This window comes from Wolffia australiana, chromosome 13 (assembly GCF_029677425.1).
Source record: "Wolffia australiana isolate 7733 chromosome 13, ASM2967742v1".
NCBI classification, from domain to species: domain Eukaryota; kingdom Viridiplantae; phylum Streptophyta; class Magnoliopsida; order Alismatales; family Araceae; genus Wolffia; species Wolffia australiana.
The window spans coordinates 13,795,512-13,812,047 of record NC_135847.1 but is presented as its reverse complement, the minus strand read 5'-3'; the positions used below and the strand labels follow the sequence as shown (position 1 = coordinate 13,812,047).

At 35.8% G+C, this 16,536-nt stretch overlaps 1 protein-coding gene across 1 annotated transcript; it reads right to left on the bottom strand.

The window, feature by feature from the left end:
- Window positions 1–7,040: 7,040 nt before the first annotated feature.
- NDHO (NAD(P)H:plastoquinone dehydrogenase complex subunit O) lies at window positions 7,041–9,799 on the bottom strand. Its single transcript, XM_078585078.1, has 6 exons — window positions 9,542–9,799; window positions 9,378–9,433; window positions 8,345–8,410; window positions 8,211–8,252; window positions 7,484–7,543; window positions 7,041–7,287 (listed from the first exon to the last, which is right to left on the bottom strand). Exons 1-6 carry the CDS (start codon window positions 9,747–9,749, stop codon window positions 7,258–7,260), a joined length of 462 nt encoding a protein of 153 aa, XP_078441204.1. The 5' UTR covers window positions 9,750–9,799; the 3' UTR covers window positions 7,041–7,257.
- Between the last annotated feature and the right edge of the window lie 6,737 nt (window positions 9,800–16,536).

Sequence of the window (16,536 nt, the reverse complement as noted above, 5' to 3'; positions counted from 1 at the left end):
CATCTTTTACCTTTCCTAAATGCACTTGGACTTTTTCATATGTAACCGTTTCCTAAATGCACTTGGACATCTTTTAAGTAGTAATTGTCGTTGTTCGTGGAATCATTCATTTTTTCATTGTAACTTCCAGCGAGTAATAACAACTCAGAACAGAACTACTTTTACCTCAGAAAATTAAACCTCAAAAACGCCACATTTAATTTTAACAATTAAACAAGTGCGGTATATTAGTAGGATAGTTTAGTAGGGTTAGTTTCTTCATCACTTTCCTTATTTTTAGTTATCACTCTCAATTTAAAAAAAAAATTATTCACTAACTTATACATTATTAATTCTTTTACCACTAAAATTTCTATTCTTCTAATTGTAAATTTTTTTAAAATTTATATGCGCACTTATCATCTGGAAGATATATTATCACTTAGAATATTATTAGTTCAGTATACTATCCTACATACATAGCAATGTTGTCCCAACTCTGCACAATTTTAAGCAATTTACAACCAAAATATCCAATTTTTTCACTTCATGTGCGAATTTGTGCGGTTTGTGCGAATTGTGCGAATTTGTTCTATTGTGCGAAATTTACTCTTCTGTGCGAATTTGTTCCTTTTGTGAAAATTGTGCGAATGGTGCGAATTGTGCGATTTTGTGCGAATTGTGTGTTCTTATTTCCGCACATCAAACGAACAGAACAGACAACAGTAGCCTGTGCGGTTCGTTTGTGCGAATTTTTTGTGCAAATTAAATGAACAGAACAGAACACACATGTCTACATACAATTGAGAAAACTCTGAAATTCATTGTAAAATTATAATAACTCAAGTTAAGCATAAATAACATCCAGTTTTGACCATTTTAATGAAAACAGATAATGAACGAATTCACATGAAAATTAGCATGTTATTTGGTCTTACTAGACATGAAAAATTATCGCAATTAATTAAATAGGCCTGAAGACAATAATGAATTAAATGAGAATTGATGTGGGTCACACAATCTCAAGTAAAAAATGTTAACATACCAGATCAGTGGAGATTTCATATTCCTATTTTGCCACTACTGATACTGCCACTTCAATTCAGCACTGCAATGATTTTGAGGAGTATCAATTTCAACTTGCTCCTCTTTCTGAAGCTATTGTATCTACTTTACACAAAAACTGGAGATGGAGATCAAGATATATACATCTGTATAAAATTCAGAAGATGAGGGGATTTAGAAATTTATTTTTTCAAATAAAAATATGTAGATATGTATAGAAACTTGTTGAGGTAGAGAGATATATACGTCAATGCTTAAATTTATTTAATAGATTTCTATATCTATCTTACAGTGATAAAGAAATTTATTTATTCATAAACAAATATGCAGATAGACATAGAGCCACAAAGAGTTGGAGAGATATATTTAGATCAATACCTAAATCTATTTTATAGACTTTTAATATATTTTATAGTGGTATAGAAATTTATTTATTCAAATACAAAAATGTAAATAGATATACAAACATATAGAGTTAGAGATATTTATCTATTTTTTCTCTGAAATTTTATAAAATGTTTGTAGATTTCATCTGACATAAATTTTAATCATCTAGTATCTTCTAACATCTGAAATCTTACTCATCATTCATTAAAACAATCCATCATCACAAAATCTTTTCCAGATTGTCTAAACATAAGAAGGTCTGAAGTTAAAAAGATCCATTTATCCTTTTCGGCATGACAAACTGCTGATGCCACATGATTTGGAGGATAATGCCATCATTTCAGTGTCACAATCTTAATTAGAGAATTGGATTTCATTCTAACTAAATTATTAATACCAAGTGACAGCTACGGATCGAAGATAGATTATCTCAATATGAAATGTGGAGTGTTATGTTCTACGCAGCTTTTATTCTTCAAAAAAACATTATTTGATATGCTAGTACAATGTGGATACTCATGTTATCTCAACGTTAGAAATATGATAATATGATGTAAATATACACACCTTTGAGCACAAAAGTATCTTAATATAGCTAATCCAAAACCCATCATTTTGTTATCTTATAGTAATTGCATATATATGATCAAGAATTAAGACAATTGCTATGACCGAAAATGTTCTATTAAAAGTAATCTTTTTCTGCCTGGCAACAATATAACAAAATTAACTAAATGAATGATTAAACTAAGAAAAACTAAATGTGAAACTGGTTAAGAATCATGACACAGTGGAACAATAGAGATGCACATATATATATATGATAAATGTAAATGGAATCAGGTGGATATATAATACAGAGATGCATATAAATATAGTGTATATGACAGATGTAAATGGCATCAGATGGATTTATAATATAGAGATTCATATATATATATATATATGAGAGAGAGAGAGAGAAAGAAAGAAAGAGTCGCCAAGATGGTGATACAGACTTTCCAAGAATATACCGCGACCTGGCCAGAAGAGACAGGTAGTCAGGTAAGGCGGGTCGCACGTGGGAAACCCACACAAGGATCACCCTATTATTTTCAAGAAAGGGGTTAACTGATCGGGCAGCTTCGGCTGAAGACTGAAAGCAGGAGAGACCATTGATAAAATGCATATATACATCATATTCATGCCTTTAGGCTTAAATTCATATCAAATGATGCATGTTATCATTAATTGGTGTCATGTTTTCCATGGACATGCCATTCCATCAAGTTCTGCATTTTTTAGATAATTATGTTCTTTAATGAGGGTTGACTTTTCCCAAAGTCAACTCCTTATGATTTTAACTACTTTGTTTGAGTATATGCTGCATGATTGAGGTAGAGGCAATGCAAGATAAGGACAAGCAGAGGAAAAGAAGAATTCAGTGTTAAATTTTCATAGTTGACCAAAGTATTCTTCTAAGGGCTAAATGGAAAAATGCAAAAAAGGGGTGGGGCCTGCGTGCGGCTGACGCGGCGCCAGCTGGCTAGGCGCGTGCTGACATGTCCGTGCCACTAGGTGGCAGCACGGCCTGCGAGCTAGCGCGCACCATGTGCTTGCGTGGCGCACACAAGTGGCGCAGGGGGCATCCAGAGGAGAGAGGCAAAGGAATTTTCATCTAACCGAAATCCGAAGCGGTTAATGTAACCGTCTCCGGATTCAGAAAATAGCTGATATTCTACTAAAATCCTGCCTTTTATCTCTAAACGCAGGTGTGACGTGGCAACATCTCCGGCATTGGATGCGACATTGGATCATCACAGCCGTCTCTGTGATAGACTTTGGCAAGCAAGGTGCAGCACTACGCGGTGGGATGTGCACCGTCGAATCGGTCGTGGACGACGGAGATTGGCAAGCGAAGTAGTGGGACCCACCGCATCGCGTGACACTTTTCTCTCTCAGTTGTCCAATCTCACTTAAATGAAACAAACCTCTGAGATGTCACATGTTCTTGATTAAATCACCTCTTGCTGGACAGCAGACTGATCACATGCTAATAAGAGTTGAGAAAATGTTATTTTCATCATATTTTTTGGGCATTTAATGCATAAAACATTTATTTTTAGCCCATGTTATCATGATTTTAGGTTAAAATAATAAATTTCTTGAATTTCAAGTTAAATAATACCTTTAATCAATATTTGGGTCAATTTACACATTTAAATGGTTTAAAATGATGATTAGAACAATTTAAATGATTTTAATTGACCTATTTCTATAAATAAAAAGAAGCTAAAAATTAAAGGTCTTTTCGAAATGAATAAACTAGTTTTTTTATGCATTTAGAAATGATTTTTACAATTTATTTAATGTTTTCTTTTAATAAAAAATTAAAAAAACCAGTTTTATTAAAACCGGCCCTTAGTGGGCCGGTTTGAGTGCTAACGGTTTCTGTTAAAACCCGCAGAACGCACCGCACGCAGCGAGGCATAAGCGAATCAGAAGGGTTTTTTGCACCTTCGGTGCGCGACACGCACGCATACCATTTCGTGCGTGTCGCGCACAGAGTATAGCCACATAAAGTCCCGCAGAGCCAATCCCGTCGCGTTGCACGCTCTGCGTACAACACAAAACGGATGGCAGTTCTAACGGAATCGGAAGAACATGTTCTTCTGATTCCGCGGCGATAAAAGGAGAAAAGACGAAGATTATTTTCTTCGTTCTTGATTTTTAAAGCTCAAGGAAGGATCCCCTAGCCTCCTTGAAGTCTCAAGGATCACCCAAGAAGAGTTTGAAGCTCGATTCGTGGACGAAATTCGCAGATCCGTCGCCGCAAATTTCCAGAATTTCAAGCCAAAATCGGAGGAAAATCTTCGGCTTTCGTTGCTCGAAGCTCGCCTGGATCGATTCTCTGCTCTTCCTGGTCCCTCTAGGTTTATTCCTGTTTGATTTTTGCACTTTATTTCATACTTGATTTTCTGAAATTCGCATTCCGTTTATGCTCGCCGTCATTTTTTTATGTTCCGATTTTAATCATTTTAGCTCGTGAATTTTAGTTTGATTTCAAATCAATTAGCCTTGATCGATTGTCCCTATCCTATTTTGAATCACATTTGTTCCTTAAAATCATAAAATTCATGCTCGTGCTGCTGAAAATTCAGCAAATCGTGAATCACATTCACGATTTGCAATCATAGGATATTTTTGCAATTCCGAATTAATCAGGGTTAAATAAAATATAATAATAATAAAAATTCTTGTTAACATTCTAAATCCGTGAGAAATCAATCAAATAAAATACAAATTACTAGAAAATATTACCTTAGGCCTTCTAGTCTATGAGAAATTTGAATACATCCTTATATAAAGACTGGTATTAATTATAATGATAGATTTCTTCTCTAAATCATTTTCAATTGACTAAAAATAAAATAAAAAAAAATATTCAAGCTGCATTAAGTATTCAGGTTAAACAAACACGTTAAGCACACTTCAAGCGAAATGTTGATCTAGATATTTGTTACACTGACATCCTAAGAATCTAAGATCCATCAGATACTTAAACAACCTAGTAGGGGATTAGTTAGTAATTCTTGTCAAGGATTGCTAACTAATCATAAAATCTATTAAAAATAAAAAAAATCATAGCTATTAAAACTTGAGTGCTAATCCCTAATTTGAGGAAAACTGAATTTTCCTATCGCCTCCCTAGGGTTCGACCCCTTACTCAAGCATTAAGGGACATAAAAATTTTAGTGATTAAGCTCGAAAAATCCCTAAATAACATTAAGGGACGCATTTTTTAGCTTATCACAGACTTAACGTTGAATCCTCAGAAATACGAGCGTGTAGTTGTGTTCTTCGAGCAAATTCTTGAGCCAGGAGTGTTGAGAATTGATTGACATCTGCTCTGCAACCGAAAGCTCGCAAATTGGTCAACGGAGGAGCGAGTTCTTCCTCTTTCAAGCCGAGTAACCGAGAAATCGGAAATCAGGTAAAAATCAGTCCTTGATCGCAATTTAAGGCATAAGTTTCGACGGATTTGGGTAGGAAATGGGGAATTCCTCTCGCCTTTGACTCCTGTATCTTAGATTTTCGATTTTAGTTTAGATTTTAAATGCGTAATTAGCTTAAGCATTACTGTGAATCGCTGTTCTTGGTCGCATTTTCCAAAGACAAAATCGATCGAGGGTTTCTCCCTTGAATGTCAAGCGATTCGAATGATCCTAAAGGCATTCAAAGCCTTGTTGACATCAGCATTCGACTTTTGACCACGCATGTCGATGCGAGTTGCGAATTCCAGACGGTAGATTACGGCATGATTATCTACCTTGTCTCTTAATCATATAGAGTGATTCTTGCGGAAACAGATGCATCTATGTGATAGCTATCCATGGTCTGAATCACGTGATTTGGTTTTGAATTGACTCCACAATCCTGCTTTGACCACCGCATCCTCATGCTGAGTCGTGAATTTTGCGGAGGCAACTTGCGAATCCTGATTATCTGCAATTGCAGCTCTAATCCATGTGTTTTAAGTGTCATTATAAGCGTCTTTAGGTTAGCTTTCCATTTCCACCAATGTCATTCAATTCTGAGATGGTTTGACCCTCAAAATTACCCTTTGACTGCGGCGAGAGAGGGGGGAGGGGGGGCGGCAGTGAGCGCGGGTAGCCGCGGGGGGAGGGGCGGCAGATGAGCGGGGGGCCGCGGAGGAGCTTTGGGGTGGCAGGGGCTCTCAGGTGCATAGGGTTGACAAAAATGTCAAAGCCTAATTGGAATCCTTGTGTCAAGTGCTTTCCAACAGCACCAACTTTGTGAAATTTGGACACCGTTTGACCCCTCAATTATGCATTGAATTTTCTCCGTTGTACTAGTCAAAAAGTCTGTCATTGACTTTGACTAGTCAAAATTTTGGGCATTTTGGTCTTTTCATGAGATTAGAGCCCTAGTAAGCTTACCTTGACACATCTCTTTATTGTCCTCATTGAAATTCCAAAATTAAAGACTATTGACTTAGTCAACATAGGAAAGTCAACTCATTTAAGTCAACCTTAATTCCCAGTGGATTCGACCAGTACTCCTGCTATACTCATCTCCAGAATTATAGTTTTGAGTCAAAAGCATCATCATCGGACTGAGTCTAATTGTATTTTTGATCCGTGTACCTCGGTGTTGTGGTAAGACGAGCACGCACCAAGAAGAGAGATCAATCATCGACCAGAAGGGAAGGAAGGAATGCAGCATGATCCACTCACTGCAACGTCCAGTCTCTTCCTATCGATCTTCGTTCTCTCCGTACTCGCTACTCGATACCAATTTCAGATCTCCTATTTCAACTGAAGGAACTTGTACAACTGGATATTCATGTTTAGTGATCTTCTTGAATTGCTCATTTCAATCCGATGCCGGTGACGGCATCAGATGGGTTCAAATTTCCAACATAGAAGATCAACCAGAAAATAAGATCTTTTTTTTTTGAAAAGCATCCTAGTACTGATGAGAGTTCTGATGGGATCCGGTGCATTAGTGCTGGTATGATCGCACCCAAAAATAATATTATAATTTGATAAAAGTAAATATAATTTATCTGCATAATCATGTATGGAGGATACCTTCCACGTAATTCATTCTTTGGATCATCAAACCCCACATCCAATTATTCTCATGAAAAATTTCCATCAGTTAACATCATAAATGGATATTTTGGGGGCCATAAATTGCTGGCGACCGTGTTAACTATTTTCTCTCACTAGAATATTTGCAAGGTAATGGATACTGAGAGCTGGATCTTGCCTTGAGTTGACTCCAGGGAAAGACAATTTGGTAGCGCGGGATCAAGTAATTTCACATTCTCTCATAGTTCAGCTTCTCTGACTGCAAATCAAAATATTATCCATGAAAAAATGATTTAACGAGTTTTTTCTCGAGGAGAAATAATCAGACTGGATTTTTCATAAATTTAACTTAGACAGTTAACAAATTATATTCATTCCATGGGACAGAATATGACGCCAAAGATGACAACTTTTTCCATAAAAAAGTCGAACAAATAATTATTTTTATAAATTACCTTAATAAGCATGTCCACTGGAAGCCAGGCAGGTGCTGTAGGTATTCCCACCCATGCAATCTGGAGATAGAAATAGAAAGAGGACTTGACCAAGGGAACTATTATACATTTTGTTAATAGAAGATGTGTAATATTTTGAATTTTTCTCGGTTTGGCCATAGAAACGAGAGACCAGATATTCTAATCTGACGTTATATGTACAATAGTCAACAGAGAAACCAAGGTAATATTAAACTTGCGAAATAATGTAGAATTCGTGGCTAAAACAAGAATGAGAGAAAAAGTACAAAAAATTCTGCAAGATCATTCTGGCATCGATTTAGATTTAGAGATGTAACAAGTTCCCTGCATTCCTTTCATCAGGGAATCTAAAAGTGAGCACATTACTGATTTCGCATCAAATAATTTAGTTGTTGTATACCCAGTCATTCCACATTAGGCTATCACTTCTATGTCTGAGGAAAATAAAAAAGAATACAAGACCAATCATGATGTGAAGACGTTTTAAATCTCCACAACGAACACATCAGGCAATTAGCCACGAGTCACGGCTCGATCAGTTCAGTAAAGTTTTAGTTGATTTCATGGATCCAAAATCAATGAAATGGACTTAATCATCTTCTAGAACTTTTTGAAAGTTTGATCGCCGAGGAAATAATTAAGTAATCTTAGAAAATGAAAGAACATCAAACCAAACTGAACGCAAAAAAGAGATGAGGAAACTTGCCAGGGCATACTCTCCGGTCTCAAAGATTTTAAGGTCCAATACCTGCTTATTAAGATTAAAGGACTTTGTCAGATTACATGTCAATATTAGAATGCACATGACACATTGCTCAGTCGACCTAAAAAACAGATCACCTCTCCGCGGTCTTCATAAATGTAGTCCAAGCCTTTGTAGTAGGGTGGATGCCCGACAGACAAATACTGGAACATTTAATGGTGATCAGATCTCTTTAGAAATCAAGAAGATAAATTTATACAATAAGGGCAAATTTATTGATATTATTTCGGTTTTTGAAGATAAAAAATGTTGGTGAGGACTTAGAACCCAGTTAAAACTAGAAAGGTACACAAGATGGAGACCTTTTTCTGACAATAGAAGTTATCAATGGAGAATGATGACTGACTCCAAGGAAAACCCTTTAGAACCTTGTTGATATTTCTAGATCCTCATTCCTCGATAAATCATATGTATACACCATGACTGGAACCGTCCTTAACTCGTACTCTTTCATTAATCATATATATACATAATTCATTGCTAATTTCTTTTCCCAAAAATATTTAGAATCAGAAAAAGTTTGATCTAAATACACATAGCCATGTTCTGATTCTAGTCAATGTGCACAGCTAATTCTTGTCTGAGTGAAATATGGTTAACGATCGCAACCTTTGAAGATATACTGATCATTTTGGAGAATGAACAGTTCAGAAAGGAAAACCAATTTCAAATCTTCCAACAAAAAGGGCTGAACAGGCTACTATGTAAAACAGAGTTAAAATTCTTCCATGGTACGGAAAATAGCGTATGTCATCCTCCCACTTCATTCCTGCGCAATGATCATTGATATCTTGATTAAACTATACCATTGAGGGCGCCTAGAAGAAGTTAATTGAGAAAAATAATGCCCAAATTTTGAATTGTGATAACGGTTATAGAAGCTGTCAACAATAATATGGTGGAAAGCATCTCCCGTTATCTCTCGAATGAGTTTTGATTCCACTCCATTAGTTCTTTCAAGAGAATCATAATTTTCGTAAATAATAAAGCCAAAGACAAGGATGAATTTTCAATCATATAATCTAGACTGCGAAAAGAATACATCAATAACTTCAACTTCCCAGAATTTGAAACGCGTTTCACAGCTTTGAGGTCAATATTACAGCTCACATTGATACTGTTGAGGTACTTCTCTTTGTCCACTCTGACAATCTGCCCCTTCTTCACTGCGATAATGAAATGGAAACATCAGTCCAAAATTGTTCAGGATGGATGAAAAGAGAGACAAAATAGCCCAATGGCAAATCCAAAGTGTTCCTAAGCCAAATACACACTAGAGAACACTGGTTTCTTCGGCCGGGCAACCGGAGCCGGCGAATCCGCCGTTTCCCCATTCTTCTGCGCAGAGGTAGCCTCAGCCCTAATCCACAAACCCGATGAAGGACATTTCTTCCTCATCGACCTTCCACGAAGATGAAATTCACCAATGGAGGGAAGATCGACGATGCTTCTTGTACAAGAAAGAAATCCGATCGACGCCATGAGAATTGGTTTGAGCAGCTACTAAGAGCTATCTCTCTCTCTATATCTCTCTCTTCATGATCTATAGCCACACGTTATAAATTTCTTTTTGTAAATAGGTTTAAATTGTGTATCTACTCTTCCCTGCCCAACTTCCAGAATTCAGGCTAGTGTTTGCTCGTCTCGATACTGACATCGGATTATGGTATCGAGATGGATGTTGTACCAGATGTTGGAATTCACATTTCCGATGTCCGAATATCAAATAATGATATTGGATATCAGTCGCTACAGTACTGATATTCGATATCGGTTGCTACAATACTGATATCGTGATCCGTCTCGATGTCGTCATCCGCCTCTGTCTCCAATTTGGGATGCTCTGAATTAGGGATTCACTGGTGTTAACCTTGGCTCATCCATCTGTGGAGTCCCTAAACTTATTTGTCAGTCATGTTGATGTCATCATCATTGTCAATGTTTTTGATGCGGGAGCGCTCGCCCCCTCGCCTGACTGATGTCCCCCCCCCATGCCTCAACAATGCCACCTATTGACGGCGGGAGAGCTCCACACACTCCATGCATCATCACTGCTGTGGGGGGACCTGGTGAGACGTTGACAGCGCCCTTCTCCGAGAACCTGCCAGGTATCACTCATGTATCTTTTTCTTTTCTTGCATATGGCGTGGAGGAGTAGGATCCAAGTGTAATTGGGATATTTATGCTTGCTCCATGCCTATAAACGTTGATAAAAAATCCACTTCATATTTAAAATCCCCCTAGGTGGCATCCAGGGCACGGCTGGATCGGTCTACGGGCACAACCGCAGGGTTGGACGTATATTTTATCAAAAAATCATTTTTAAAAAAGGTCATCTACGATAGCGTCACCATCTATGTTTCTATCCATGATCTTGACTTAATGGAGATTAAAATATGTATACAACGAAGCTCAAGAATCCAGCGAGAGTATACAAAACCCCCACACTGAATGGAGACAAACAACATTCTTGAATGGGATGATCAATAATCTTCACGATAGAAGTTGAAAACAACATGTACGAAGGAGAAAAAAATAACAAGTTCACAAAAAGGACTAACTAACAAGAAGATATACGCTTGGTGTCACGTCCTCACAAAAACCTCTTTGCGAGATGTTATGTTGTCCCCTACTCTTCTCCAACTCTCCAATTAGCATGGTTTGAACCGTACAAAGTTGCTCAGAAGGATGCTAACTAAGATGCTCACTAGGATGCTCTACAGAATTCCCCAAAAAATGAGTCAGACATTGCCTTTTATAGAGCTCCTTGGACGCTTATATAGACCTACCTCTTTAGAAGACTTTTACAGATTTCTAGAATATCTAGAAAGAGCCACAAGCTTCTAGTAGGATCCATTAGCTTGTAAAATAGTCAAGATGATTCCATAATATTCTAAAATCATCTAGAAGGTTATAAAAGTATTTTTAAGGTTCTAGAAGTGTTTATAAGATTCTAGATGAGTCTAGGAAATTCTAGATCATTTTGGAAGCTTATAGAACATTAGAGTTGAACAAGTCAACCCTCACAAATCTCCACCTTTGGTTTGGTCAACACAGCTTCAAAATGACAAAAGCCTTGTGCTCCAATAATATCCAAGCATTTATTGAACTTTGATGTTGGAAGAGTCTTGGTTAACATGTCAGTCGGGCTATCCTCGGTACTGATCTTATTCACCAAAAAATATCTAAAAAAAGTGATACCCGACATCGATATGCTTAGTCCTTTCATGTACATTGGATCTTATGTCAAATGTATAGCACTTTGACTATCACAATGCACAGTAGTTTCCTCATGACATGAGTGCAGTTCACCAATAAATAATAAAAAATAACATGCTAATTTCAATTGAAATTTCATGCACTTTACGTGTTTATTATCCTTGAAATTATCATAAATCCATGTTATTAAAGTTTAAAATATTTTATTTCACCTTTATAATAAATATCCAATTTTTCTTTATTTTATAGTATTTTAAATAACATACTTTTCGGACATCAATTTCATGAATAAAATACTTTCACAAGTCATAAAATATCTATTTAGATATATTTAATTATTTAAAGGGGTTTATTAAAATTTTAAGATTTTCTAGTATTTTTATGGAATTTTCTGAAATTAAATTCAAAAGAAAATTATTCTATAATTCAAAAAATATAATTTTGAATGTATTTAAACATTTTTAATGAATTCATTGACTTTTTAAACCCCTAGATTTTTTTTCCACACTGGCAATCCACCATATAATTTCATAGTGAGAGAAAATTGGAGGACAGAGAAAATCAAAGGAGAGAGAAATTCAGAGGAAAGAGAAAATCAGATGGCTTGGATCGCTCAAAGTTGAAACTATGATATCTAATGATCTAGAAAAAGTTTTGGGCTGAAATATTGAGGGTAGTTCTACATTTCCCTTCTCTATCCATCCATCACCTTGGATCTATAAATAGAACCCCCCATCATTGTAAAAAAGATACCCTTAGATTATCCTAATTACGATTGGTCGAGTGATTTGCTCATTCAATATCTTGTTTGGCTCTATTCTTCTACTGCAAGAGCAAAGGATTGAAGGAGTGACATTTAGATCAAGACATTTGAAGAAAAAGCACCACTCGTCCCGCTGGGCATGTGATGATGAGGTTAGTGTGATCTCTGTCTTTTTTGTGACTTATATCTTTGTCCTTTTTCCTAGGTTGTCATCGTCAATAGCCTAGGTCTCCTCTCTCACGCAGACCACCTTCAACTCTACCACTCGTCAGCGCATATCCGCCTCCATTTCCATCTCATGAGTGATGGTAAAATTGGTGTCACTCGCCCCCGCGTCGCCACTTGTCGGTGCGTATCCACTATCATCTCCGTTGTAATCAGCATGGTATCTCTTTCATCTGCTCTACGCCACTCACATCCATCTTTGTCTACCATCACCCGGTGCTCCCAAAGTGTCAGAAAAGATTAGCATTAATTAGTAAGAAATTAAATTTCAGAAACTATATATGATGTAATTCTGAAATGGAATCACACAAAAAGAAAATAGATTAATGTTTAACTCCATGCATGGAAAATGGTTCTTGTTTTAGTGACAATTATGAAGATGGTAAATGTCAGGAAATGAAGGACAATGCCATGCACTTTGGCCAATGTCAAAGTGAATGGAACATGCCAGGGCATCAAGCCTTCCTTTCAGCAGAGAGTTCAACAGCCCCACAATCAACTATACCAAGCTTCATCTTCTTGTCATTTTCAACAAGAAAAAGCTCCTTATTCAGATGATTTGATTTTTCAGACGGAATGGAAAAGGAAGGCATGAAAATTATAGTATTTATGATTCATATTGTTCTTTGTGTTTTTACTTATAATCATGCAGACTAAGAATGTCCAGTTATGCAGTTTCATAGGGAAAACTATGAAAATCTTGAACATTCTTGTCAACACAAGCTATTACACCAACATTCTAAACAAGCACAAGAAGATATCCAATATGAAGAAGATAAGCCGAACTACAATATTGGTCAATCCTTTGATCACCCTTTCATTAATCCTGAATATTTACCTAATATAAGTCACACAAATCATTTTCCATAGTTTCAATTGAAGAAATTGTATCTGATATTCATATGTTGTTTATGGATGATGAAAATGATATTTTGATAGGTTCTCATGAATAATTAGAAAAGCATATGAATAATCTTAAAAAAGATGAAATAATTTATGTTATTCATTTACTATTTTTAGATGATATTTCAGTAAAGATACATGATGGTTTTCATAGGCACATAAATAACACTGAAGGGAGTAATTTCTTTGAGAAAATAAGGATCACACACCTGAAATAGGGATACCATTGATGATCAGAATAAGATTTATTGCACCATATTTTGTTAAATTATTTTTGAAAAAAATTATTTTCATTGATTGGCATGATCATTTATTTGGTAAACATGAGAAGTTTATTTTTTATGGATCTATTGAATATCCCAATCTTAATTTGAATATTAAATAACTTCTTTGAATCATTGGTCCAGTCATTTGATGAAATCATATGTATGGTTAGGGATGAATACAAAGGTCATGTTTAAAGAGAAACAAAAGATGAATATCATAGCATGGCATCACTTCATTGTTAAAACTTATCTTTAAAGTTGGTTTTGTGCATGAAAGTAGTATTATTCCATCCAATTCTAAATTTCTGTATTTCAAAGTCTTGGAGCAGGATAGTCTTTAGACCATGTTTGAAATATGAATTTGTTCATATGACTATTGATCATCTCTTGCATTTTTTTAAGAACTTGCGGTATCCTTTATTTTTAGGATTTATTTGATATCTTCTAAATTTTCACTTTTTGCTTTTTTATTTTCCCTTGCTACACTTGGTGTTGTTTTTGTTTTTATTTTGCAAGAATTTACCTTTTTTTTAAATAAGAGCAAATCACCAAGAGTCTAAGCAACAATTAAAACAAGGGCATGATGTATGAAAAAAAAGAAATACCCCTTGGGTTTGCAATTCTTTTATTTCTTTCATTTCTTATGCATCGAAGTCCATGCAAGAAATAGTAGGGTGGAGTTATTCTATAAACTGCTACAGAAATATAACTCAAATTTCATGCATTAATCTAAGTTGGGGGGTAAAAATTTTCATGAACTTGTGCAATAGTATAAGCCCATCTTAGGAAGTCCATTTAGCTTTGAACATTGGATTACGAGTAGAGAAGTTAACCTCCTAGAGCAGATCATGAACATGCTTTAAATGGTACAAACAATTATTTTCGACAATGCATGCATGATTCCGAAATGGCTAGGGTATCTGGTAGGGTGACGAAATAGACATGAAAATCAATGGCATGAAGTACTATAGTCCTGGATGGAGTGATGAGTGACTTGTTTGAACCCCCACTTCACCACCAACTTTTATAAGCTGACCCTAATGTGTCTTGGTTACCCCATTGCTGAACCTTATTTTGGGATAAGGGCATGCATTTCTTCAAGTTCTAAAGCACAAAATCACCATTATTTGAGCCACATAAAAGTATCCATGAAAACTATATATCATCTTCAACCATTTTCCCTAACTTATCTTATAACATTTCTCTCACTTCTTGCCTAGGCTTCCTCTCTCACATAGACAACCTTCAACTCTGCAGCTCATTGGCACATATCCACATCCATCTTCATCGCGCTATCGATGGTAAAATTGGCATCACTCGCCCCTGCTCTGCCACTCATCGGTGTGTATCCACTATCATCTCCGTTGCAATCAGCACGGTATCTCTTTCATCCGCTCCAATCCACTCACACCCATCTTTGTCTACTCTCACCTGGTGCTCCCAAAGTGTAGACCAAGGTTAGCATTAATTAGTATTTTTCTACCATTAAGTCATATTAAAATTCTCAAAATTATCCTATAAAATCTGAATAAATTAGGTAAAATTGGATTAACATTTTATTAACTTCCTATTATTATATTAAATTTATTTTCACGAGTTTTCCCACGTTAAATTAGATTTTTTTCCTAAAATAAATATAAAAATCATAAAAAATAGAAATAAAAGATAACATTCACTCATTCCATACTTGCTCTCTGTGGATTTGACCCTTACATGCTCTATGCTCGTACGGAAATTATAAATATTGTTGTATAAACCAGAAACCTAAAACGACATATTTAACCATAATTTGTGGTTCACCAACCAATCATTTTAGCTATCTTGATTCCTTTATTGCCTCAGTAAATATCATAAATTTTACCTTCGTGGTAGATAATGCAACTAAAGGCTGTAAAGTAGCCTTCCAACTAACAACACTGCCTACGGTGGTAAACACATCCAGTAAGAGACCTTCTATTGTGAAGGTATCCAGCACAATCTGAATAAACATATCTACAAAGAGCACCTCCATGTCTCCTAAACATACCCATAATCTGAATTATAGATTTCACTACATGCTAATGTGACTTCCCTGGTTTTGACATATATCTGCTCATAACACTAACAACATGTGAAATGTCTGGACAAGTGCAAACCATTGCTTACATCAAGCTACCAACTGCACTAGAGTATGGGACCTTTTCCATATAGCTCTCTTCTTTTGCTGTTTTTGGTGATAATAAGCTTGAAAGCTTGAAATGAGTAGCAAGAGGTGTGGCCATTGACTTAGAATCCCACATATCAAAATGTGTCAAAACCTTTTCAATGTACTTAGATTGAGATAGATAAAGCTCATGTACTCCTCTATTCCTTAGAATTTCCATTCCAAGGATCTTCTTTCCTACTCCCAAATCTTTCATCTCAAATTCCTATCATGGCTTTTCTTTAAACTTGTTAACTTCAAATGTCTGATTTTTAGCAATTAGTCTATCATCCCCATAAAGCAGCAAGTAAACAAAAGAGTCACATAAACCTCATAATATAAATACAATTGTAAAATTTTCTCTTTGTAAATTCGGCTTTTATGATGGAAGCATCAAATCTCTTAAGGCATATTCTTGAAGACTAATTTAGTCCATTTGAATATTTCGTTAGCAAACACACACGGTCCTTATTACTTTTGACTTCAAAGCCATTCAGCTGCTTCAAGTAAATTTCTTTGTCAAGTTCTCCATGAAGAAAGGCAGTTTTGACATCCATCTGTTGTAACTCTAAATTTGTTCCTCACCGGATAGACCCTTACCCACAGCTTGACATCAAACATTAAAATATAGTTAACATGATTTGAGATTTTTATTTAAATTTCCATGATCTTGTGAATACATTAATGTCATTTGAAAAAAAAATCCACCAA

Excerpts from the sequence above, each read along its gene's own strand:
- NDHO (XM_078585078.1), bottom strand. The coding sequence starts at position 9,749 with ATGGCGTCGATCGGATTTCTTTCTTGTACAAGAAGCATCGTCGATCTT. Across the intron at positions 8,253-8,344 it reads TTTATGAAGACCGCGGAGAG|GTATTGGACCTTAAAATCTT; the intron begins GTGATCTGTTTT and ends CTTAATAAGCAG. Across the intron at positions 7,544-8,210 it reads AGACCGGAGAGTATGCCCTG|ATTGCATGGGTGGGAATACC; the intron begins GCAAGTTTCCTC and ends TTCTATCTCCAG.